General features: G+C 44.0%; 1 protein-coding gene across 3 annotated transcripts in view; it reads right to left on the bottom strand.

The window, feature by feature from the left end:
* Positions 1–1,173: 1,173 nt before the first annotated feature.
* The window catches only part of LOC308292393 (uncharacterized protein), a 47,536-nt gene continuing 24,014 nt past the window's right edge, over positions 1,174–24,695 (bottom strand). The window contains exons 2-17 of one of the 3 annotated variants that reach the window (XM_080734702.1): positions 23,391–23,606; positions 21,927–21,995; positions 17,433–17,596; positions 16,844–16,952; positions 15,471–15,575; positions 10,964–11,083; positions 10,341–10,498; positions 9,784–9,953; positions 7,408–7,649; positions 5,981–6,425; positions 5,119–5,299; positions 3,573–3,677; positions 3,391–3,444; positions 2,936–2,990; positions 2,446–2,736; positions 1,174–1,822 (exon numbers count right to left, since the gene is read on the bottom strand). In XM_080734702.1, coding sequence (XP_080590828.1) covers positions 1,812–1,822; positions 2,446–2,736; positions 2,936–2,990; positions 3,391–3,444; positions 3,573–3,677; positions 5,119–5,299; positions 5,981–6,425; positions 7,408–7,649; positions 9,784–9,953; positions 10,341–10,498; positions 10,964–11,083; positions 15,471–15,575; positions 16,844–16,952; positions 17,433–17,596; positions 21,927–21,995; positions 23,391–23,606 — 2,495 coding nt within the window. In that variant the 3' untranslated portion in view covers positions 1,174–1,811. The remainder of the gene's footprint in view (positions 1,823–2,445; positions 2,737–2,935; positions 2,991–3,390; positions 3,445–3,572; positions 3,678–5,118; positions 5,300–5,980; positions 6,426–7,407; positions 7,650–9,783; positions 9,954–10,340; positions 10,499–10,963; positions 11,084–15,470; positions 15,576–16,843; positions 16,953–17,432; positions 17,597–21,926; positions 21,996–23,390; positions 23,607–24,695) is intronic. The other 2 variants (XM_080734703.1, XM_080734704.1) reach the window with 2 other exon arrangements.

Raw genomic sequence — 24,695 nt, 5'->3', positions numbered from 1 at the left:
GTGTCTTTTTTTTATATATATATATATAGGCCTATATATTTGTTTTGGTGCTTTTATTGATCCTGAGAGAGATGGGGAGTAACACGCAGCAAAGGTTGCTGGGATCAGGATTCGAACCAGTAACACGATGTCAGGCATCAGAGCCTATGTGGTGTGTGCCTGGACCGCTAGGCAAGGGGCATTGATCTTTGTAAGACATACAATTCATACAGACCAAAATGTTATAGCGCCACTATTAGGCCGATTTGTCAAATGTGGGGAAGAGGTTCTTCCCTACTGGGAGTGGCATGCTAAGTTTCACACCGATCAGTCCAACGGTGCCTGAGATTATCTGTTCACAGTGAATGACGGACGGATGGATGGACAGGCGTGAAAACTCCTGGCCTTTGGGAGTCGGAGACAATAACATGCCAATGTCAAAGTGCTTTACTGATTTACTTTAAAAATAATCTCCCTCAAGACACTGGATAGGTGAAATATACGTAGGCTGTATACACAATTTCAGTAACTGTAATAATTTAAACTCCCTCCTTAGCAAATACTAAAACCAATGGTAAATTTAGAGTTGAGGTGATGATGGCTAGCTACATCTACAGTAACTAACATTTGGTACCTGGCACTGCTACAGTATGTCCTTGTGAATAACTAGTCAGTGAATCATACCACCTTCATATCTAATTCAGCATGCCAGAGATTAGCTACCAATTGATCCTTCTAGGGTGGCTTGAATGCAGAGGTCAAATTCTGTGTAGGTTTTCTGCCATTACATTGCATTACATTACATTACACTTAACTCAATGCTTAACATAAGATTAATTTATTTACTTTCATCATATACACTGGCTATACATTTGTTTAGTTTAGCTATGGCTCTACTGTCCTATCCAATAAAGGCATAAAAGCCCAAAAACAAATCTTTAAAAAAAGAAAGGATTCAGTGCTAAATAGAGCAGCAGAAAAATAATGAGAGCAGAACTCTTTTGGTTTTGTTTTAAAGACAGTACTGCCACCTTCTGGAGATGGGTCTGAACATATTTCTTTTTGTACTGAGGCAAATATATTGTATGCAAAATGTGTCATTTCAGTATCACCATCAAAAACTGTGAGAGTACGTAATCAACAAATAGCCCACACACTGAACCTACCTGGTTTTCAGAACCAGCTACCTATTGATACATTATGGAGATAGAGAGACAAACCCAGCTCCCTTTCATAAAGCTTTATTCCACAGATCCCCTATGGCAGGAGGCCTAGCAGCTAGGCTCATTCATTATACATTTACATACACTGTCTGTGGTCAATCCTTACAATGCTCCTCAAGTTAAATAACTCAATAATTCAAGACAAACAGAACAAACACACACACATTGTTCAACTTAAGATAACAATAGCAACATCATAACAACGATAATAATAATAACCACTGTCAAATAGTATGTATTTCCAGGTCTTATATTTCCTAAAATGTGTTACACTGTCAGTCATGTTTAAGGTGCACCATAAATTGCCATGTTACATTTCAGTAAAACTCATCAAATGCTGCACCATGACACGCAGTGACTTAGACAGACAATACTTGCTTTTTTTGTTCCTTTTTTTAAGTCTCTTCTTTTTTTACTTTTGAGTCATGTTCCTCTGTTTTATCCTCTGCAGTTTGGAGATATTACAGAGAACCTCAAGCAGTCCATAGTTTTTTTGTTTTGTTTTGGCACACTTCCTTATAATCTGCTGCGGTGTGGGGGCACAAATCTCTTACAGTAGCTCAACCAGTCTTGAGTCAGAAAGATGCATCTCAGTGGAAGCCTCAGGACTCACAGGACCTCTGGAAGCAGAGGGAATGAGGGAGTGGAGACATAAACAGAGGAGAAAGGCCTGGGTTATACTTAGTTGCACACATGTGCAATCAGAGGATCATACATTTTTGCGAATACAAATAATGAAAACAAATTAAAAAATAAAATCTAATATTCAACAAACCCTGTTTCAGAATTTTCAGAATTTGAACTAGAAAAGCACGCTCCTCAGCACGCAGGTCTCCGTCAGGCTGGGTTGCCACCCAGAAGTGAAAGCACATTTTGGGAACAAACAGTGCCTTTTGTAGCATTTTTAAAAGTTGATGTGTGATTACAATCAAGGGTTAATATTTGGTTTATGATAAAATGATTGGAACCAATGATGTTTTTTGTTTGCTTTCGTTGATAATTAAATTGCGTTCAAGACTGCAGGAGGCACTGGAATTACTATAGGAGACGTTGCTCTATCTCCGACAAATCAAGTGAAATGTTTAAACAAGGCTAGGAACTCAATCTTGGTTTTAAACACAGTTCTCCCACCACTGAGGCTACCATTGTGAAGCTTGAATCAAGATAGGAGAGAGCTGAAGCCTCCATTTGACAATATACTGTGCATCGACAATCTATAACTTTGCGTATCCAGGGGCTGTACCTGCAACATGCTGAGGTTTCATTGGACCTGTTTTCATCAGGAAGGGCTCTCCTCCCTCGAAGGCCAAGATTGGCTCAGTGCCCCTGCCACTCGGCTGCTGCCCGGGGTTACCCCCACTGTTCAGCTTGATGATCTGCTCAAAGTCAGCTGCCTCGCCATTAGCTGAGAGGCCATTCTGGTGAGAGGCTGGCTGAACACCATTCAGGACAGAGCCAGAGACACCTTGTGATTGGCTGATGACTGTTGCGCTATTACTCACAGGCTCCCGAGGACTCTGCAGGTTTACAGGCCCTGAAGGAAAGTTGAATATGAATAAGCAAGGAATTCATGAATTAATTACTACAGTATAATATAACACAATGTGTGATTTCCCCTTTGGAGAATGGCCTCTGTCTAATAGGCAACATTAAAGGTGTTGAACTTGAGACAGTTTTCACTACTACTATACACACTATAGTCAAAAGCACATTTATCAACAGAGAAAACCTACCTTGATTGGTGTTTGTGTCCTTGCCATTGACCTGTGGAGAAGCCTTGACATCCTTCTGCAATTGTTTAAAACAACATACAACGATTTAGCCCAATGTTATTTAAGCAGTAGTTCATAAGATGGAGTTCTATACCATAAGATACTGGCGCTTTCATGGGCAGATGTGACTTATGGGGGTTAGTAGTGTTACTGTAAATAGTAATAAAGCAATCGGCAGCTTATTGTGTCTAAAAAGACATATTTAGCCACTTGTACTCATGCCCCCAACCACTGAAATAAAAATCGCTAAAATGGCTAAAACGATAGAAAGCAGTAAATGAAAACATTTTAACATTCATATTTTCTTTTCTCTAATTACAATCTAAAATATGAAACCTTGTTGTAGAAAAAAAAACAAAGTTGTCCAATAAGTCACTAGTAGTTACGTTTCTCAGAGAATATCAAATCACACCAACCTTATCACCCGCATCGCTCTTACGGCGGGTCCTCTTCATAATCTCCTCTAGGCGCTGTCCAGGGGGAGAGGGTGGAGGTGCCGTCAATTATCAACATGTCATTTGTGTACTGAGTGATCAAGTACGTGTATCAAGCAGCATGTGTGGACTTTCTGGACACCGAAGAGAATTAATTTCCTTACCCTCTTCCTTTCCAGACGCTCCTGTTCCTCTTTCTGGAAATGTTTCTCTCTTTCCAGGCGCTGACGCTCGGCCTCCTCGCGGGCCTTGGAATCAGCCTCTTCCCTCTGAAACAATAACATAACGAACATATTAAGTTAATTGTATCAACCTTTCAGAATAATTATAATTGGATACTTATTTTCTCTCTCCTGTTTTGAAATACATGGGGGCAAGGCATTTTGTTTCTTGTAAAAGAAAGTCAGTTTGCACTTAAACCACCAGGTGGCAGCACATGGCTGCTTTAGTAGTAGTCTGCCTTCAGGCAAAAGTTGATACAGTATGTTCTTTAAATGATTCCATTATATAGCTCACTGCGTGTTTAGACTCACTGGCAACACAACAGATGTGATGAGCAGACGGATGAAAACAATGATATGTCATACATGTAAATCTCATCTGTCATGGGCAAAACAAATAGAATGAATTGTCTATTGTCTAGACTCTAGACAGAAAAAAGGCTTCAAATTACAAGTCAATTTAAAGGATACCACACAAGTTTCAAAGTCCTTTCATTCACAAGGACACAATACTATAACTAAACCAAGAGCTAAAAATACAAAGCCATACCGGCACAGGCGCCATAAGTGCTAAACAACTGGCCAATTGAACCAGGGCAAATCCCTGGAGGGCCAGAGCGAGCAATGAGCATGAACGCCATGAAGCATAGCTGAACACTTCAGGCATGAAGTGGCACAGAGACATAGTCCCTCCCTATAACGCTGTCATCCCATTCCAATGCCGAGCCCAGACAAGGGGCAGCACAGAGCTGTCACTGAGGCCAACAGTCACAACAGTCACAATGGCTCTCTCAGCCCCTGCTAAACACTGGGCTAACGCCATTATGGAGGTCACCAGCTGGCATCTGGCCGGCTGGACAGGACCGCCTCCGACTGTCGGGGCTCGCGCGATGACACACATCCTCTTTGACAGCACATATTCTCCTTCGTTAATCTGCCCAGATGCCAGACAGTCGATGTGGGGGCTGTGAGTCAGTCAGACTTAGGCCTGAGGTTAGGGCTCACAACAACATGTACTCCCCCCACCCCAATGTATAAATCTACCCTGATGGTAGAAAGGTTGACTGGATTTTAGGGATGCTGCAATCCGATCTTCAGATCGGATATCGGCTCGATATCAGCCAAAAGACGTACATCGAATCATAGCTAAAATGCAGATTGTAAATATGTGCTTTTATTTTAGTTTTATTTTATTGTACTTATTATTTATATATCATATTTCATATATAATATTAAATATATCAAATATGTGCTGTATCGGATTGGCATCTGTATCGGATCGGCATCTGTATCGGATCGGTAATTGATGCTTCCATATCGCTACCGGATCGAAAGTCAAAGATCAAGATTGCAGCATCTCTACTGAATTTGCGGGGGAATCACAGGGAGTCACATTTGTTGAACTTGTATATCAATACTGATAAAGCATAGATTCCTTTAGAACAGCACTACTCTCAGAATGCACTGCACACAAGCCGATCCAGCTGACCTGTTTCTGCAGCTTGTCGTTCTCCTCCTGGTCGAACCTGGCTTTCTCTTGCGCCTCCTTCTCCTCCCGAATGCGCTCGGCCTCGTCTCTCAGGCGCTGCTGCTCGGCCATGAGGCGCGCCTCCTCCTCTCTGCGCTTCCTCTCCTCCGCCTCCCGCACCTTGGCCTCCTCACGCAGGATCCTGCAGAGAGGATAGGAGAGGCGTTCTCTTTGTTACTTTCAGGGGCGTCACAAGGGGGGAAAAGTGGGATTGAATTACTAGGGCCCAAGGTGGAGGGGCCTTAATTATTTTATACTTTAGCTATTGACAAATAGCAGATCTACAAGCTCACAGCGCGGCACTAAAAAGTCGTGAAAATGTGTGCAAATCTTTGAATATGTGTATATTTTGAACATTTGTAACTCAAATTTTATTTTATTCATATAAATGAATCCAGTTAATCAAGATCATTAAGTGTTAGAAAAGTGGGAAATGTGTTTCTTTCTTGTAGTTTATCAGTGGTTCTCAACTTGGGGTCTGGGGACCCCCAGGGGTCCTTGAGGAGTTAGACATCTGTATCTCTGAGACTGTACAAGTGGAACCAAATGGACCCTTTCAGGTCCATTCTTATAGTCGTAAAAAAAAAAAAAAAAAAAAGACTGGGGATCCTCGAAATTACAAATAAAGGAAATCACAGGTTTATACCACATGAATGAGGGATAATTGAGAATATCACTTCATTTGACTTAACCTGTGTTTGCTTGAACCTATGACCCGGTAGGGAGCAACTGAGATAAACTGAATACGGGCGCAAGTGGATACCTACAGTAGCAGTCAGAACAACAGTACTCTGACTCTGACCTCTGACCGGGCCAAGCTTACCTGTTCCTGTTCTCCTGCTCCAAACGTTCCTGCTCCTCCCTCTCGCGCTGCTCGCGGGCCTGCCTGCGCTTCTCGGCCAGGACGCGGGCCGCCTCCTCTGGGTCGTTGGTGCCGGCTGATGGCCTGCTGGCTGGAGCAGCAGCTGGAGTTGTAGCAATAGTAGCAGCAGCAGCAACGGTGGCGGTGGCTGCAGGTGTAGCAGGTGTAGTGGGAGTGGTGGTGGTGGTGGCAGCAGCAGGAGCATCATTGGTCTCTGGGGCAGGAGGGGAAGGTGGGGCAGGAGAGGCAGGAGGGGTAGGAGAGGCAGGAGGGGTAGGAGGGGCAGTTGAGGCGGCCGGCTCAGTGCTCTGCACAGGGAGGGAGGGTGCCGCTACAACTGGTGGGCTTATGGAGGGTGGAGTGACTGCTGCAGCAGACACCACGATAGCAGGAACATCACCAGAGCCTGTATACAGGACAGATAGGGATATACGGAGGGAAGGACAGGACATGAGACAGAGCCCTGTTTATAAAGCCACATAATGAATCACAGGTCTGTTACAGCTGCAACTATATATATATATATATATATATATATATATATATATATATATATATTAAGCCTGGGCAATATATCGAAAATGTATCGATAACGAGGTATCAACATGTATACATATCGATGAAGAGGCTTGAAATGAGGTATTGGTGTATGTGTCAAATTAATTAACAGACATACTATGTATGAACGTAGCACATGCAAAAAAGCTGTCCATCTGTAACCAGGTGTGGTTATTTCAATAAAACCTACCTAACCCTTCTATGTGTACTGTGCAGTGTGCATGCATGGATACGCTATTCATTATCTGGGTTAGGCAGGCAGTGGACCTAAAGCATAAAAACGATATAATGCAATTGTTTTTACTAATATCGTGAATAATATCCATATCGAGGTATCCAACAACGTTATCGAATATCAAAGGTTTTCCTAATATCGCCCAGCCTTAATATATAGCAGTAGTGATGCGCGGGCCGACCCGTTGACCGCGTTGACCGTGCGGGTTATGAAAAAAAACCTGACCCGCGCATCATACTAAGCAGACTTGGCAGATTTTCACCAGCCACCATATGGGGAGAACATAGTACATACAGTATATCCACTGAAACCGTTGAAAAACTGCTAGATGAGACTTATCTGCAGTTTTTTAATAATGCATGAATGCAATGAATTTTAAGGATGCAATTATAATGAATTACCATATGAACAAAAAGAAAAACAGCTCAGTAGTTTACAAAAAAGAAATCTCTCAGACTGTGTTAAAAAACCCGGAATCAGCTGCTGGCAAAGACACAGTCTGTGCTAATCACGTGTGAATTAAACGTGGCAGGTGAATGTCGGCCAAAAGCTGTAAGTCACCTTGGTGCTTGGATACTGCACTCATCAGGCTTACCCTTTGTCTCCGCGGGAGCGGCGGGCTGCTGGGGCTCGTCGTTCGTTTCCACAGCGACCGCGGCGACCGTCTGGGTCTTCACCCGGACAGGGGTCTGTGCCCGCTTGGGTCGGGTCTTGGTGCCAGGAGGGGTCTTCTTGCCCGTCGCGGGGGTCTTGGAGGCCACTGCCGGCACACAGGGGGACAACGGCCTGCTTTTCGGGGCTGCCGGTGACGGGGGCCTGTTTTTGCGCTTCGGAGTGCTACGGCAGGAGAGGAGAGAAGACAGGTAAGGAAGAGAGAGAAAGATAAAGAGATAGATAGTAAGAAGGGTAGAACAGGGTTTCCCAAAGTGGGTGCCGTGGCACCCTAGGGTGCTGTGATGCCAGCCTCGGAATACTTTTATAATATTTGGAATGCATCAATATCACTACAATTTAACCACTTAGACTCTCTATGCTTGCCAAAAATAGGCGATATACAAGCTCACAACGCGTCACGTATGTGATGCGTTGTGAGCTTGTAGATCGGCTATTTTTGGCGAACGTTTCCCCCCGAATAGGGATGCTATAAGCTTCAAGTGGTCAAACGTCAAGTATAAAGTTATTTTCAGTCAGTTCTGATGGAAACGGATATTTCTCCGTGGCATACTGTATCTCAGGTAGTCTAACCTAACGTGGACATTCTATGCCCCCGGCAGATCTCACCGCGTCCTCCGGTGTCTCGGAACGGACGCGGAGGGGGACATGACTCCTGCTGCTGTCCGCTTTGAGTAAATGAGGAAGTGATCCGCGGTGGAAAACATAGTGATTTTATAATTATAATGGATAAGCCTAAACAAACCAGTTCACATGAACAATACTGATGTAAAATAAGATATCTGAACGGCTACATATATTTTATATACGATTAAAATGTTGTGAGCCACAGTTACAGGGGCGCGAGCCCAGGCTTTTCTCTTTGAAATGCCTGGATCCCGAGGCTATATCTCAGGTGGAATGAGGTGCATTTTCACGTAACATAATATGATATGATATAAGTATCTAAACAGTGTAATTCAGGAGTGCCGTGGATGAAAAGGTTATATACAGGGGTGCCCTGTGTACAAAAAGTTTGAAACCCCTGGGGTAGAAAAGAGAGAGGAGGGGTCATTGAACTAAAAGCTAAAGGTAGGGGGCTTGACGGCGTGCGAGGGCCATAACTAGGTCAAGCCAAAGACGTGAGTAAGTAACACCGAGCCGCCACGTCCACCAGTCTCATGATCTCCTGGAACAGAAAAAGGGCAGTGAAATGTGAGAGGAGGGAGCCATCGCTCTCCTCCTGGGCAGCATTAGTCAGGGAAACCCCATTCTGTCTAATCAAGAGTTCACCTACGAACACACGCAGACACCCAGACTGGGCCTGGGGCTGGCGACTCCATAGCATCCAACTCTTCGTGGGTGTAGAATAGATACAGTACTGGTATATGATTTCACTTAGGACCATCTGTCAGTGAGACTGGCCGTTTAACCTTCAGGGCTTCTGCCAAACACGACGTGAACCAGACTCCAGCCCAGACACAAACCAAACACCCCCCCACCCATAGCCTCATCCTCTCCCTCTGTCTCTCTGTCTCTCTGCCTCTCTCTCTCTCTCTCTCTCTCTCTCTCTCTCTCTCTCACGCACGCACGCACGCACGCACGCACGCACGCACGCACGCACGCACGCACGCACGCACACACTTTCGGCAGAACAGTTCATTACTGGACAATGTTCTACATAAAGGTCAGGAACACAAACCTCTTATAGTGCTTGAGCCACTTGAGCTCAATGTCATACTAAATATTGTTTAAAGATTTTTAAGATTGTGTGCAGTGTTTGTGTACACGTAGAAGCAGCAGATATACAAGCAGATATACAAGCTCACAGCGCAGCACAGAGTACCGTGCTGTGAGCTTGTAGATCTGCTTTTTTAATCATGAAAATTTGTGCAAGTCTTTGAATATTTCAAATCCTTCTAAGGATTTTTGAAAAACCTATGTTTCCATGTCAGTGGTGCTCAAACCTTTTCATGTGAAGGACCCCAAAATGATATGTATTTGGCCACGGACCCCATCTCAAAATATTTAGTTCCAGGGACCCCCGACCCCAGAAGAAAATTTTGAGTTACAAATGTTCGCTTGAAAAATACATCTATATTCAAAGATTTGCACACATTTTCACAACTTTTCAGAAATAGCAGATCTACAAGCTCGCAGCGCGGCACTCGGTTCCGCGCTGTGAGCTTGGAGATCTGCTATTTTTCAATAGCTAAAGTATAAAATAATTCCAGGCCCCTCCACCTCCTTGGGTCCCTAGTGACTCAGTCCCACTTTTCCCCACCCTTGTGACGCCCCTGTGTCTCTGTTCAAACGGTACCTGGTGATGTCCGGTCTGGATCTGGGAGTAGTGGTGGTGCTAGTGGGTGTGGTGGTGGTGGTGGGTGTGGTCGGCGGTTTCTTCTTCTGCACCTTCTCTTTCGTGAGAGCGCTCTTCTCCTTCTCATTCTCCCGCTCCTTGTCCTTCTTCTCTTTCTTCTTCTTATCAAGCTGGTGGAAAAAGAAAAAAGAAAGAAATCACGTTACCACAAATAAATGAATACTTCTGCAAACGCACAACTGGTGTGTGTGTGTGTGTGTGTGTGTGTGTGTGTGTGTGTGTGTGTGTGTGTGTGTGTGTGTGTGTGTGTGTGTGTGTGTGTGTGTGTGTGTGTGTGCGCGTGTGCGTGTGTGTGTGTGCGCGTGTGCGTGTGTGTGTATGAGTGTTCAATGTGCTTCTGTAAGTGATCCTCTGTAATGTGTGTATTTGCATTGGATGCTATTGTTTTCTTATTCGGGTGACTGTGATCCCTCATTTGTTGGAATGCACCACAACTAGGTCAGTATGTGACCCTTGATGTTATATCTGTCTGTGCCCATGTGCACACTGTGTCCTACCGGTGTGGAGTTCCGCCTGCGCTGGCGCAGGGTGATGTCTGGCGTGCTGGCAGAGGACACTCTCCAGCGCTCTGTGGTGTTCTGGTGAGGGTGGTGGTGGGAGCAGCCTGTCAGCGGGCTGGCCGAGGCTGAGCGGGAGCAGTTGTGACCGTGAGAGTCTGAACAGCACATACAGGAGACATGGAGGACGCAAGGGTACATGGGCCCGATCACAACAAGGAGGGTGAAGCCTCTTTCTAAAACCACTGCAAAGTGTAGCACACTGTACGGCACTGTTTCCAGAACAGTGGGTCGGGACCCGTTAGTGGGTCACATATCCATTTTCGTGGGTTGCGAGATCGATCTTTTAAAGTCCCCCCAAATAAATCATAAAATGTCAAGAGTTGAAAACAACGTAAACATTTTTATAAACTGATGTCTCTTTTGGGTCTTGAGCTAAAACGTTTGGGAACCAGTGCTGTACGGTATATGTATGATGACTATAAGAGTTGCTTTCTAAAGGTCTGCATGATTTAATCAAGTGGTGGAGCTTAATTTCTCCACCTCCAAACTTTGTGTCGGAATGAGTGGATAGCTGGCTGAAAACAACATAGGAATAGAGTTAGAAAGGGGGTCACACTCACGCGGGTCACTGCTGTTGAGGAGGGTGACGGCACTGCGGCTACGGGCCAGGAAGGACAGGGTGGGAGTCATGAGGCGCTCCACAATCTTGCTCTCCCACGGGCTCAGACGCAGACTGCGGGCTGACACAAGAGGGCGCTGTCAGTACCAGGTTGCCGTCACATACCACAGCTCGCTCTGTGTACAGTATGCATGTACACACATACTGTACGTTTAAACACGCGTTCTTGCAAACAAAACACCCACTCATGGATGCACCACCCACACACACGCACAGGGGTGTCGCACCAAATTCTGGGCCCTGGACAAGGCTTCACTGCGGGCCTCCCATGAATGTTCTTCATAGGGGGAGGGGGTTTAACCCATTTAGACTGGGAACTCATTATTACGCAATATTTTGTGCTTTAACTGTTGAAAAATAGCAGATGCACAAGCTCAGAACGTGGCACCGAGTGCCACGCTGAGAGCTCGTAGATCTTCACACATTTGCACACATTTTCACGACTTTTCAAAAATAGATGATCTACAAGCTCGCAGTGCGGCACTGTGCCGTGCTGTGAGCTTGTATATCTGCTATTTTTCAATAGCTAAAGTATAAAATAATCAAGGCCCCTCCCCTCCACCTTGGGCCCTAGTAACTCAGTCCCCCCCCCCCCCCCCCCCCCTTGTGACGCCCCTGGTCCTGAGGACATCGACACAATTGTGTTGTTCCTGAGTGACGACAACCACACACACGTCCACTCACACCCCCCAGACACACTGTGAACACAGTCTGGCTCAGAATGCAACAACCACACTCTGACCAGTGTGACCTTGCACGCTGAGACAAACACCCACTCACTCTGACAGACAGCAAGACTCTCCATTCGATGGATAGATAGTACATGTTCGTTCACATTGCGCATTCGACAACTGCAACACCACCGCACAAGAACAAACCCAGGTCACGTTAATTCTTGTTACTTACCACTCAAAGCCATTTCACCCAAAAGCCAAGACTCGCACCCAAATCGATCCCACTCATATTCAATGCAATGCGCTGTTCATACTAGGTCAGTTCAGGATTAGTGCTCTTGACTATATTAGTGACTGTGTCACTGGCCAAAAGTTACTTGGTCTGTGACGCAATTTGTACGGTGAAGTATAAATCATCTGTCAGTTGGTTTAGATCGATGCTATGAGTAAGGGTTCATTCATGCTAAGTGGGAACAGAGAGGTTTCCAGATTTCCGAATAGGAAAGATCCACATGATCAGTCCTCCAATGAGTCAATCCTGGTCGGAAACTTGGGGCTTTCTCAGAGTTCAGACTTTTCAGAGATAGTGCTGTGACCTGGTTATGCAATAAATACAGCAAGATATGTTGTGAAAAGCTGTCAAACAAACACAAGTTTATTTTGGGTGTAGATTTTGTTACAACCTCAACCACTTGAACACTTCCTTGAGGTAGGAAGTACAGTAGGAAATCCCAAGACGGAAACGTCCCAGACAGTTCCAACTTGGCATGAACAAACACACCATAAGACACGCTCCTATGCCCTCAGCACATTTAGCTATCATATGGTGCATATCTAACAGTCTTTACTGTCATTTTGTGAGTCATATGACGAAGGACTAAACAACACATATGACGTTCCACAACAGCAAGATGTATCAGATGCATTGCAATGAGGGGCGGAGTAAAACAAACAAACACACTCTCATGAACAGCAAGTGGAACAAGCGGTGTCAGAGAACAATGTTGTTGTTTTATTTTTTCCGTTGGAGGCCTTCACTGTGTCCATTAAATACCAAAATAAAAATCAATTGTGTAAATCACACCACTGATAGATTGTAGATTGTAGAACACTAGGAAGGACAAAAGAGAGAGAGAGAGAAAGAAGAGAGAGCCAGACAGAACTAAATGATATGGTATGTAAGCCTAGACTCTGAGACTCCCAAAAGGAATATCATTTAGATGAGATATGGATCTCACTTCTCCACAATTAGCTGAAACAAGGTCTGGCTGCATTGCAGCATTTCACTCCAGTCTCTTGCTAAAATAATACACACATTTCTACTCTGCATCTGCAACACTTTTGTCCAGTTGTATCTGGGAGCGTTTCGCTGTTTCTATGTGTCATCTTTTCAACACCCAAACCTAACCCTTACCCTAACCCTAACCTCCGTGGGGTGAGTCGCTAACCCTCCCGACGGTCCGTTGTCGAAATGATGGTTGTTCGAATGAGCGAGATTTCACTGTTGTATCTCAATGATTTGCTTCACTACACGCCTGTTTCTTCTCAAATGTTTGTTTCTCTTTTCCTTCCCATGCCTCCATTGTCTCTTTCTGCTGCACCAGAAAGGTTTGTTTTGCCAGCAGAATATAAAAGGATGTACAAAATTGCACAAGAGTGAGGAAAACACAGAGATGGACGCAGCATTTGTGACGATGAGTGCAGTTCTATAAAAAGTGACCCCTTTAAAATGTATTTTCTGCTGCTGCACCAGTTTGAGATACATTACACTGGTTTGAGGTGAGTACAGGTAGATCGGCGTGTTTTAATTACTTATCTCTCAAACAAAACCTTGAACTTACATTCGCTGCAAACTGTACAAAGATGCGCAGTAAGCATTTACAGATCCATTTGGAAAATAAATGCATTCTCAGTTCAATTAACACTGTCAATTTGACCTTGTGGCTCACTTAATAATGTGTCAAACTGTCGATTCTTTTGGCAGGGGAAAGTGAGTGGATTTAGCTGAGTCATCGTTTGAGAGGAAGCAAGCTCCTCCCCACTAGTTACTCTGCAGAAGACAAAAATGATATGCGTGATACAAGCAACACACATATGCATAGAATAATAGTGCAATCATAACAGCACCAAGAAGAACTAAATGAGTTACAATATTTGACAAGATAACCTGACCTGCAGGCGGACTCATGTTCTATAATGGCACGGGAGGGGAGGGGGGGGCAGGGTCACCTTTGCTGTCTGCTGGATGGATCTTTTTCACAACATGTTTTATGACTGGGCTGATAACCCAACTACCCCCTGTTGCTAGGCAACAGTGAGGGTTTTTTTCCCTTCCTTTCTCTCTTCACCTCCTCCGATGCGGCAAGTAGAGGCTGTACGGAGAGCCACTGTGGAAGTCTGTCTATAACAGCCATGCTGCGGACTATACCTCCCAGGCCAGAAACACAAGCTGATACATCTAGGGCTGTCACAATTATTACATAATCGTCTAATCGTGATTATTTGACATTGTCGCAATTATTTTGTCATAATCATCATAATCGTGAATGTGGAAAAATGTCAGAAATAGTGGAAATAGCAGATCTACAAGCTCACAACGCATCGCATCGCGACGCGTTGTGAGCTTGTAGATCGGCTATTTCCACTAGCAATGTTATTTTTTAAGTAGTAAGTTGTCAAATATGTCAGTAATGTATTTGTATATTTAGGTTATGTGTCATATCTACCATGCAACTTCAAAGCCTAAAAGCCAAACAGAAATGTAATTATCAACGACAAATACACAATTAAATCGTTAATCGCCAATTATTTGAGTGACAATTAATCGTCATGTAAAATGTCATATCGTGACAGCCCTAGATACATCCATTGGATTCTAAATAAAAAATGCATTCTGGAAGGAGATATCCCACGGCTGATAACATTCTATTGATGACAAAGCACAAAATCGGAAGAGCCATTGTGGTGGGGGCGATTAAAAGTCAAACTGCTGATTGCACTGTGGGTGATTCGGTCTTATAATGAGGCATGATATGAAATGTGACAAATCTGAAATGGTGACAACACGGCCTAGGTATGTCTGGTGTAGCAACTTAGGAATATGGTGAAATGAGTGACACCGTATTTATGTTTAAATATTTGAACAGTTTGATTTATACCGTCTAAACCATGCAAAAGGTGGCATAAGTCAAATGAAATATAACTTTTAACACTGTTCATTCAGCTAATTCATCTAATTGTCGAATCAAAACCCTTCCCACCCACACCCACACTATAATAATTCCCACCACCACCAACACCAACACAGCATACCATCAACATTAACATAAAAGGGACAACTTAAGAGCATGGAAAAAAAGGATGTCGTGACCAGATAATGACCAGGAGAGTGACGCTGTACCAAAATCAATCACACAAAATATGGTTCATTGATGCCAGGGGCTGATCGAAGATGCATTGAAGACAACAACCACCGACCAAATCAAAAAATTAAGCCACGATGCATAAGGAGACCAGGAAGTGTGAGAGAGGGTGGGGGGGGGGAGGGGGATGGGAGGAGGGGGGCAAGGTGTAAGATGACCAGTCACCAAGCACAGGCAGGCAGGCAGACCACCAGAAACAACAGTTAGAAGAATAATAAATAAAAACCAAAACCAAAACACCAGTCTGGGGGGAGGGGGAGGGGTGAAAGGAGGGTGGGGGAGGGTGGTGGTAGGGTGGGGGGGGAGGAGAAGAGGCCTGGTGGACACTGAACGCCGGTGCGGTCGTCCTTACTTCGGCTGGGGGAGTTCCAGAGCGTGGCAGAGGACTTGGACAGCCTGTTGTTAATGACAGGCTCCACCTGTCTTGGCAAGTTGACCGTGGAGGCCGAGCATCTGCCTGCACCGGAGAGAACGCAACAAGAACACAACAACTGTTCACAAGACGGCCCGGAGGGGAGGGTGGAGTCCCGAGTTAGCGAAGCAGTCGAGGGAGGGGCGAGCGGAGAGGGAGGTTGCGCCCCTGCACAGAGCTGAGATTAGTGGTCTGGCATCTCATCTCTCTCTGGCGTGCAACTGAAGCACCTGGAGGAAAACAGTAGGATCTCACCACGCCCCCCCCCCCCCCTTACTGTCTAAGTCGTTTAGGGAACCTGACATCTCATTCACTAAAACGTTTCGTTCCAAATCTTAACAGGGGACCACGATGAGGAGAGATTAGGAGAGGTGAGGAAAGGAGTGGTTGAGGTATGCAGTAGAGTTCTACCTTATAGCTGTGAAACTGTCCACTGCTACTTTCACTTCTGAGGGTGACCATTTCTTGCCCGAATCAGCACAGTCCTTCACTCACGCAAGCACGCACACGCGCATACAGACACACATCACACCCAAAACAACACACTTATTCAGGCTCATTCACGGCACGCTTCCTAAAAGTCAGACCTCAGTGTCACAAGAGAGGCTCCTGTTACAAGATTGTGTAATTGTGTGAATGGGTATGTAATCACATGTTACAGAAGTAACAGTAACAGAGGGTTTAGCTCACAGGTTACTGACAAACTCAACACCATTAAACACCATTGCTGAAACAGTGGACAGCCAAACCGTGTCTCTTCAGCCTTCTGCTTCTAAAGTCTTTAGGGGACCATTTTGGAAGAACAATTTACATAGGCCTAATTGATAAAACTCAAGACTATATCAACTCTGTAAACTGTTCAAAGCCAACATTTACCTGACTCACTGCGTTAAAACGGCAAGTTTTGACGGAGTTCCTCAGACGGAGTAGTCAACTGTGCTGCCCCTCCCTAATGACAGCAAGCTGCAAAAAAGAAGCTCAGTAATTTCCCTGAATTGCATCAGTTGCGGTAAAGATCCAGACACTGATATGTGCTGCGTGATACAGAGCTCTTGGCAGATGCATTGGTCTGTCAACAGCACTAGCCCTGGCTGTTTCTATATTTACTTTATTTTACGCATTCAACAAACATTCTCATCCAGACTGACTTACAATGGTTCAACAACTCTTTCGGCATGTCACGCGTAATGCCTACGCCGGGGAACTAAACCCGGGAGCTTTCCATTACAAGAGGGGCACGCGGACTGCGACACAACCCGTCCAACTTAATGCTCTATGTTGTTCTTTGTGGTTGGTGTTCCAGTATGACTCACTTTCTCTGCGGGAGGTCTGGTTGAGGCCGCCGGCCCAGGACCATCTCTGTTGGCGGATCTCTGCCCACGTCTTCTTTGTTGACCTCTTGATGGCTGCCTCATATCTCTCCTGCAGGGGGATGTTTGAACAAAGGATGTTTCCCATGAACAAAGGATGTTTCCCAATCCAGTTATATCCATATATCGGTAGGTATTGAGTATACAGGTACTTGTCCACCGATATTTATCATCATAGTAGCATGCATGACTTGATGGGCTAACCCTTTGATTTTAGCAGGGCATAGAGGTGCAATAAGGGCCCTGAATCGACTGAGCCCAGGGAAGCTTGCGATGGACCCAAATATAAAAAGTCTTGTGACTATTGTGTGCTTTTGTCATCAATTGTACATGCGATTTGTTAATAAACTCAATCAATCAATCAAAAAGAAATGTTTTGGTAAAACAGACTTTCAAATAATACCTTTTTTTTCACTCCAAATCTCTTTGCTAAAAAATAGCCGATCTACAAGCTCACAACGCATTTTTTTTTGTCACAATAATTGTGAAATGAAATGTTCATATCGTCCCAACCATACTTCCAAAGCCCCACCTTGTTCTTCTCCAGTTTCTGCCTCTGTTTCTCCTCCAGCAGGGCCCTGCGTTTCTCTAGCTTCAGCCTCTGCTCCTCCAGCTTCCTCCGGCGCTCCTCCAGCTGGCTCTCCCGCAGACGCCGGGCTCTCTCCTCCTTCTCCAGCCACTGGGCCTTCTTAACCGCTATGGAGTCACCCAAACACAGAGAGACACCAGTAAACACACAGGAATAGTAAAAGGTAACTAAGCTACAAAGAAGAGCCTTGTTTCCTGCACTGTCATTTGTGAGTGTTACTTCAACTTTTAGGGTATTAAAGTTAGGCTAAGTGATTTTCTTTGGTTAAAATAAGTGTTAAATAGCTCTATATTATGATAGTGCTCATTGCTATAGAGTGTTCGTTCAGTAACAGAGTCTCTATGTCTCTCCACCTCTTTATTAAACAGAACATGTATTTTTAGGTCAGGATACCACTTTTATCCAATCAGGATGAAGAAGTCAGGCAAGATACAGATTAAACAAGTGAAACTGGAATTGATGATACAAAGAAAAGAGAAGACAAAATTGGAACTGGAACACTATAAAGAATGAAGCTGATAAATCAGCTAAAGGGTCTATTCTATTTGGTTCCATGTGTGTATACTCTCAAAGTTGCAAATGGATTGATTAACATGGGAAGTATTACTTCAAATGTGACGTGGAACAATTCGAATGCAGACTGCTTTGACCCACTTATAAAGCTTAATTCATACTTTATGGAACGGCGCAGACGCAAATACATGATATTCGCTTGAAGATCTGCTATTTACTTCATGTGACGAAGTATAAATTAGGCCAGCACACTGGGACCAGGGTGGGAATGGAAAGAACAGATGAGAGACACACTGTTTATTACACAGTAATCCTCTCCCTGAGTTCTGAGAACAGTAAACAAGAAGTTTCACACTGAGCTTTACAGTGCCCTCCAGCAGATAGCGTAGCGTCATAGTCTGACTGCCACAGCTCGTTTCTAGCAACAGCGATTAACAGGCAATCAATCGTCTTTCTTTAAGTTCCCAGCATGCTGTTGAGCAGCTGTGCCTCTCTCCCCGCCAGGCCGGGCTTCTCCCCCCACTGAGGTAGATGCACCACATCTCACACAGTGGCATTTCCTGTTTTCCACTGCTTCACATATATACCACTTCCAGGACAACAAATGTTCAGCAGGATGGGTGGGTGGCAGTCTACACTTTTACACCAGTTACGGTTTATTTTTTCCCTCTAAATGTCTAAATTAAAAATCTAAAATCAAACAATGTGAAAATAGCAGTGTGAGCATGTAGATCTGCTATTTCTAGATATTATATGTATATCCGCAACTTTCCAACATCCCATCGTGCATTGCGCAGAAGGCGAGCGGCATTTCCGGCGTCGCAGCCGAGTGTGATCTACAAGCTCACAACGGTTGCATCTGCGACGCAACGTGAGCTTGTATGTCTGCTGTTAACCGGAAGTGTCCCGCAGATAATGCTACAGTAAAGTCTTGCGGAAACAGGTGGATAGGACTTAAGGTAAGTGATTAAAGCTAAGTTTAAAGTGTGTAGACGTTAGTGTGGATGCTGATCTACTAGATGAGTTGTATAAGATGTTGTAGGAGTGACATGAGATTTGAATTAATTTTATCTGAATTGAATCATGTGTATTGGATATGAAAGGTTGGTTGTTGATATTAGTTATCCATTAAGCAGATATTTCAGTGGACCAAGCATTGTGTGGCTGTCACTGACTACACCCTTGTTTAATTTTATGAATTAATGAAACACGCAGATGAGTCTGAGCTAATGGTCTGCAGCCTGCATCTGCCATCTGACAAAGATGTAGTTTTACCTTGAAAAATAATTTCATAGTATCTTGGATAACAGAAATGCTCAAACTAGTTTTAGGGACCCATTTCCATAATGACCAATTCATCAGTTGCCTTTCATGTTTTATTATCCATAAAATAAATAAATAAATAAAATGTTAATACTGTGCTATTTCAGAACAAAAAATAATCAAAAACAACATTCGCACACCTAGCTTATTATGTTTAAAAGCAGGTGCATAGGCAAAAATACCAACAATAAAAGAGAGGTCCCCACACTGCCACTTGCACGGTCAAGAGTAAAGTTTAAAGTTTTGGTCGTGTTGTAGACCTTCCTCAGGCATGAATAGGAATACACACATTTGCCACAAATTGGTCACTGAATGTAGACAGGTTTAGTCAAATAGATTTCAGATCTGTATCCACGGGTTTCCAACGCCCCATAGTGCATTGCGCAGACGTTGTACCGAGCTTCCGGCGCCGCAGCCGAGTGTGATTTACAAGCTCACAACGGGTTGCATCTGCGACGTGAGCTTGTATGTCTGCTGTTAAACCGGAAGTGTGGTCCAAATAATCTCCAGTAAACTCCCACGGAAACAGGTGGATAAGGCATCATAATTAGTCTTAAACAGTGTGTGGCATCATGGTCTGCACTCTTCATTAATGATGTTAATGAATGATGTAATTAAATATAATCTGTCTGAGAGGAAATGGTCTCAGTTCACGGTAATGGCAATTGCCATTTTTCATGCCAATTGCCTTTGGCATTGCAGGACATCTCAGCAGAATTAGCAACCGCTTAATAAGTCTCTTGTTGGTTTCCCCATGAACCCTAGCATTACTAGTCCCCAGAGAAGAGGCTAATGGTTCGAGATGGTGGTCCAAGATTTTGCAGGGTAATACACATTACATGTACACATTGTATTTATTTAACCAGGAACAGGAAGAAAGATAAAAACCCTGAAACATTTTATAGTGGCAATATCTTTTTTGTAATGAATACATTTTCATTTTGTCCAATCTGTATGGCAGATTATGTTAATACAATATAGCTTTTTTTGTCTCCCTGTTCTTCTATTGAGACATTTAGATGGTGTCACCTAGGGACACAGGATCTGACACGAATTCTGCCCTGATGGTCAAGATTCGATTTATCCCCTGAGCAAGCAGGCAGGTTCTATAGAGCACAGAAGTCTGACATAATTTACGCAACCTACCTGGGTAAAACGCTAATATTACTGCCGCCGAATTAGTTAATTTTTTTGCCAGAAATAGACTGTATCAAATATGAGTGACTGACTATCGTAAACAATACAGAGCCATCTCTCTGACAATATCGCCGGGACAGTTTGTTTATTTTTGGACCACAATTCTTATACGAGACGATCTTAAGATGTTATTCTCCATGGAGAAATTACTTCCGCGACCCAGAGGATGAGTGACATCAGGACTTCAGTGCTCTTAAAAGCTCTATTATAAAATGTGTGTAGAAAAAGGAAAGCAGCTTTAATCTTCAAATCAAAATAAAAGTATGTATAACAAATAAATAACAAAACAAAAAATTATCACGAGCCAGTACATGCACACTGAGATGGGTGAAATGACAGAATTATGAACTTTGAATATATTACAGGATTGCATGGGACTAGACAAGTTTGTGACAACTCAAATTAAGTAAAGCTTGTGAAGAGTTCTGGGTCTTTTATGAAGGATGAATGGAATTCATGAATGGAAGGAAGTTAACGATTAGGCCTCAACAGAACAGACAAGGAGGGGGAAAAAAGAAAGATTCATGATCACAAGTCAAAGATTTGAAATGGCATGACTTCTGCATACTGTGTGCTGTAGGTTTTAGTGGGACATCTTACCTTGCACCCGAGTTTGCTGTTCTGAAGCCATGCAAGGGGAAACAATATAAGGTGTCAACAAAGTTCACACCAAGGGCAGAGCCCATGACAGTAGAGATGGAGTGAATCATTGATGCCAGATTGAGGACACTCAAGACAGTCAAAACAACACCAGTATTACGGAGGCGCCGACCACAGTGAAAAGGTCAAAGTTTAAACGGAAAAATCAGTCACATAAACTTGTAGCCATGAGGTAATGGGAATCTATTACACAAATATCAACTTTTCAACACATTGTCGCTTCATTGGGGCAAGATCATACCCTGAAGAAGGCAAGTGTATGGAAATGTGGCATCTATACTTTGGGCATGTCATGTAAGTGAAGATTCTCACCAAAAAAACTGTTAAAAAAGCTGATACATGCTAACAATGCAATGTGTTGTGAGCTTGTAGATCGTCATACAAATAGTATACAAAATAGGGCTTAAAGCTATACTAAGTAACTTTGTGAATAAAATAAAATCTCCCCTGAGCAAGCAAGTGTGCTCTATTGAGTCCCCAGTAGAAGAGTAAAGAGGGCAGTTTTAAGTTGTTATTGGTTAATAAATTCCCATTGCATCGTGGCTACGAGTTTGTACGATTGCCCCTTTCTTTTAAACTAAAGGTTGAAGACAGTGAAATAGAATAGAAGTACATACTGCACCAGGTTAGTGACTACAAATTCATGCATTGCAAAGTAAATAGTACGTCATCTGTCTACCGGTCAGAATGTGAACACAGCACAAAGCTAGATGACAACACTGATTTAGGCCTCTGTGGACTTACCAATATATCTGGCCCTCTCCTCCCTTCGCTCTTTGGCAAGCTTCTGCCGTTGCTCCGAGCTCACCGCATCTGTAGGGAGAAAATAAATAAAAGAGGCTTTTAATTAAATCTCTTATCTTAAACAAACATTGCTGTGAGCTTTTACAGCGTGGCCAACGACTGAGCTGTCTAGCACGTGCAGGGTTTGTTTGTAAAGTCACCAAAGACGTAGAATAATCACAGCTATACTGTATTTAACAGAAATAGAAAATGAACAGTCCAACTCATTTTACCACGGTAAAACTGTAATGTGAATACTGCTTTTAACACTTGTTGCAACACTCGTCTGAAGCTAACAATTCATTCACAGACCGTACACCAAGTACCGAAAGCTTTTAGATGCTGTCTTGTTTTCTTTTTGTTTAATCTTAATTGCATATCAGAGACGGAACTATAACACCAAAGCAGTTGAGGGTATTTAATGAGTACAAAGGAGGTACAAAGGAGGAGGATTCTATATCATAAATGTAATGCAGCAAACTCATCATACAGTATGTAACTGTAGTGTTCCTGTGTTTTACAGTGGTTCTTTTCTGGAAAGATTATGGAAATTCAAATTCCAAATAAAAACTTTCTTGTCATGATCCGACAACTGTTCCAGCTGTGCAACTGCTCTCTCTCTCTCTCTCTCTCTCTCTCTCTCTCTCTCTCTCTCTCTCTCTCTCTCTCTCATTCTGTGGTCGTGGGGCAAAACGATTGGCTGCGACAGAGCTGTACAGAAACCGGGGTCCGCCTGCAGAGCCTGGTTGCTTTTGTGGTTCCTCCATGCTATGTAATACAGTATGTGTGTCATGAATTCTCAACCAATCGCACCCTGCAGCCTTGGAGCCCAATCTCCATGGCAACCCGTCTTTTTTCCCCTTCCCCACATTCAAATAGTTCCCTGTGCCCCGGCTACGCTTCAGTCTGGTCAATCTGAAGATACTCTGGAGGGCTGACAATAACCCTCCTGGGCCCGGAGGTCTTTTCTTAGTGTTGACCCACCCCTCTCCTCCTGCTCCTCCTGCTCCTCCTCATACCACCATCAGTCTTCCTCCGCACTATACAGATACACCCTGTCTTTTGCATACATATAGAATGAGAGTTTGGCACTCAGCCAATACCATCTGTGGAACTGGGCCTTTTAACGACTTGACATCCTACACGTGCAGATATACTGTTGCATGATTTCTTTAGCTGCTTTAAACACTTAAACTCTATATAAATGACTTCATTAACTGGGGTACCCTGTCCTTTGCCAAACTCCAAGCTCACAACGTTGCAACCTGAACCTGAGCCTGCAGATCGGCTATCTTTGAAGAATGTTTGCCTAGTTTTGTCCCAATGTTTGCCTATTCTGACATGCCTAGAATAGAGATGATAGTCCTCATGTGGATAAAATAAATGTGTGGGACCTGCAGGGGCAACCACACAAACAAAGTGCACCTTTTTTGGGCTGAGGGCTGGGGCTGGTGCCAGGGGTGGTTGGCCTGGCATCTGTCTTGGAGGAGGGGTCTGTCTTGGTGGAGAGCTCTGTTTGGGGGCAGGAGTCTGTATTGGGTGAGAGGTCTGAGACGGCCGAGTCATTGGGAGTCAGAGGCTCCTTCGCTGGCACCTTGTCCTCATTCTGGATGGTATGGGATTCAACAGGCAAGGGCAGAGCTGGAAGACAGAGGCATAATAGATTAACATTGAGCTGGAAGACAGAGGAATAATAAGATTAACATTTTATCTATGAGGGCTGACGTGGAAGTACAACTGGTTGTACTTCCACACAACTGGTTCCATGTGTACAACTGGTTCCATGTGTACAATACACATTATTTGTGATAAATGCTGAGTCATTCTTAGATTATCACATAATCTGTGGTGCATCTCTTGATTGTGACCTTGACCTTCGAGCAGTGGTTCATCGGTGATTCAATGTTTGGGGGGGTCGCTTATCTAGAGACGTCACACGCACGTCGCTCAACACCTACTATTATACAGGTCTATTGATATAATGCATACAGGCCGATACAGGCTTGTTTCTTTGTTAAAACACCCTGTTGTGACACTAAAACGTTGGCGAGGTGTGAACTAAGGGTTTTAGCATCAATGCATGTCCGTTTGCGTTTGCTCAACACTGCCTTCGAGCACCCTGGCCACAATATGTGATGTGAATGGCATGAACCTGTAGACACCGGAAGTGGCGGAAGTGCTGCGATTAATGGAAGTTACGTCATGCACTGCAGTCAGTTTACATTCCCCGATTGGTCGCCATGGGCTTCTCCGAGCGCTCATTGGCCGGGCTGCCCGTCAATCGGGTGAACTTCCGGTGAAATTCTCCCGGCGGAATTAGCACCGTTCTATGCCGTATCAGCCTATGGTCGTAAGACTCGTAACCAGGCTTTTTCTCTTGGCAGATTGAGTAAGCCTGGCTACGCGAGGCTAGCCTTCGAGTGACCTTCTCATCTCAATCTCATCTTTGTGGCAGCCTGCTGATGTTTTGTTTGATGAATCCATCCATTCTTGACCCTGACCTTGTATATGACCTTGACCTTTGACCTGTTCCACCAAAAGGTTTTTGGAGCAGCCTACTGAACATTCCCACCACCAGGTTTCGTGCACATCTTTCTCAAGTTTCAAACAAACACACAAACAGACAGACAGCACAGATTGATTTTAATAACCTGCCACGCACAGCTGTGGGCAGGGTAATCAATTCTAATATACTGACTCCCTCTATACAGATGCTTTTGTTGTTTTGGC

This window comes from Nannobrachium achirus (assembly GCF_963921795.1).
Source record: "Nannobrachium achirus genome assembly, chromosome: 10".
NCBI classification, from domain to species: Eukaryota; Metazoa; Chordata; class Actinopteri; order Myctophiformes; family Myctophidae; genus Nannobrachium; species Nannobrachium achirus.
This window is presented reverse-complemented; position numbering and strand designations above follow the sequence as displayed.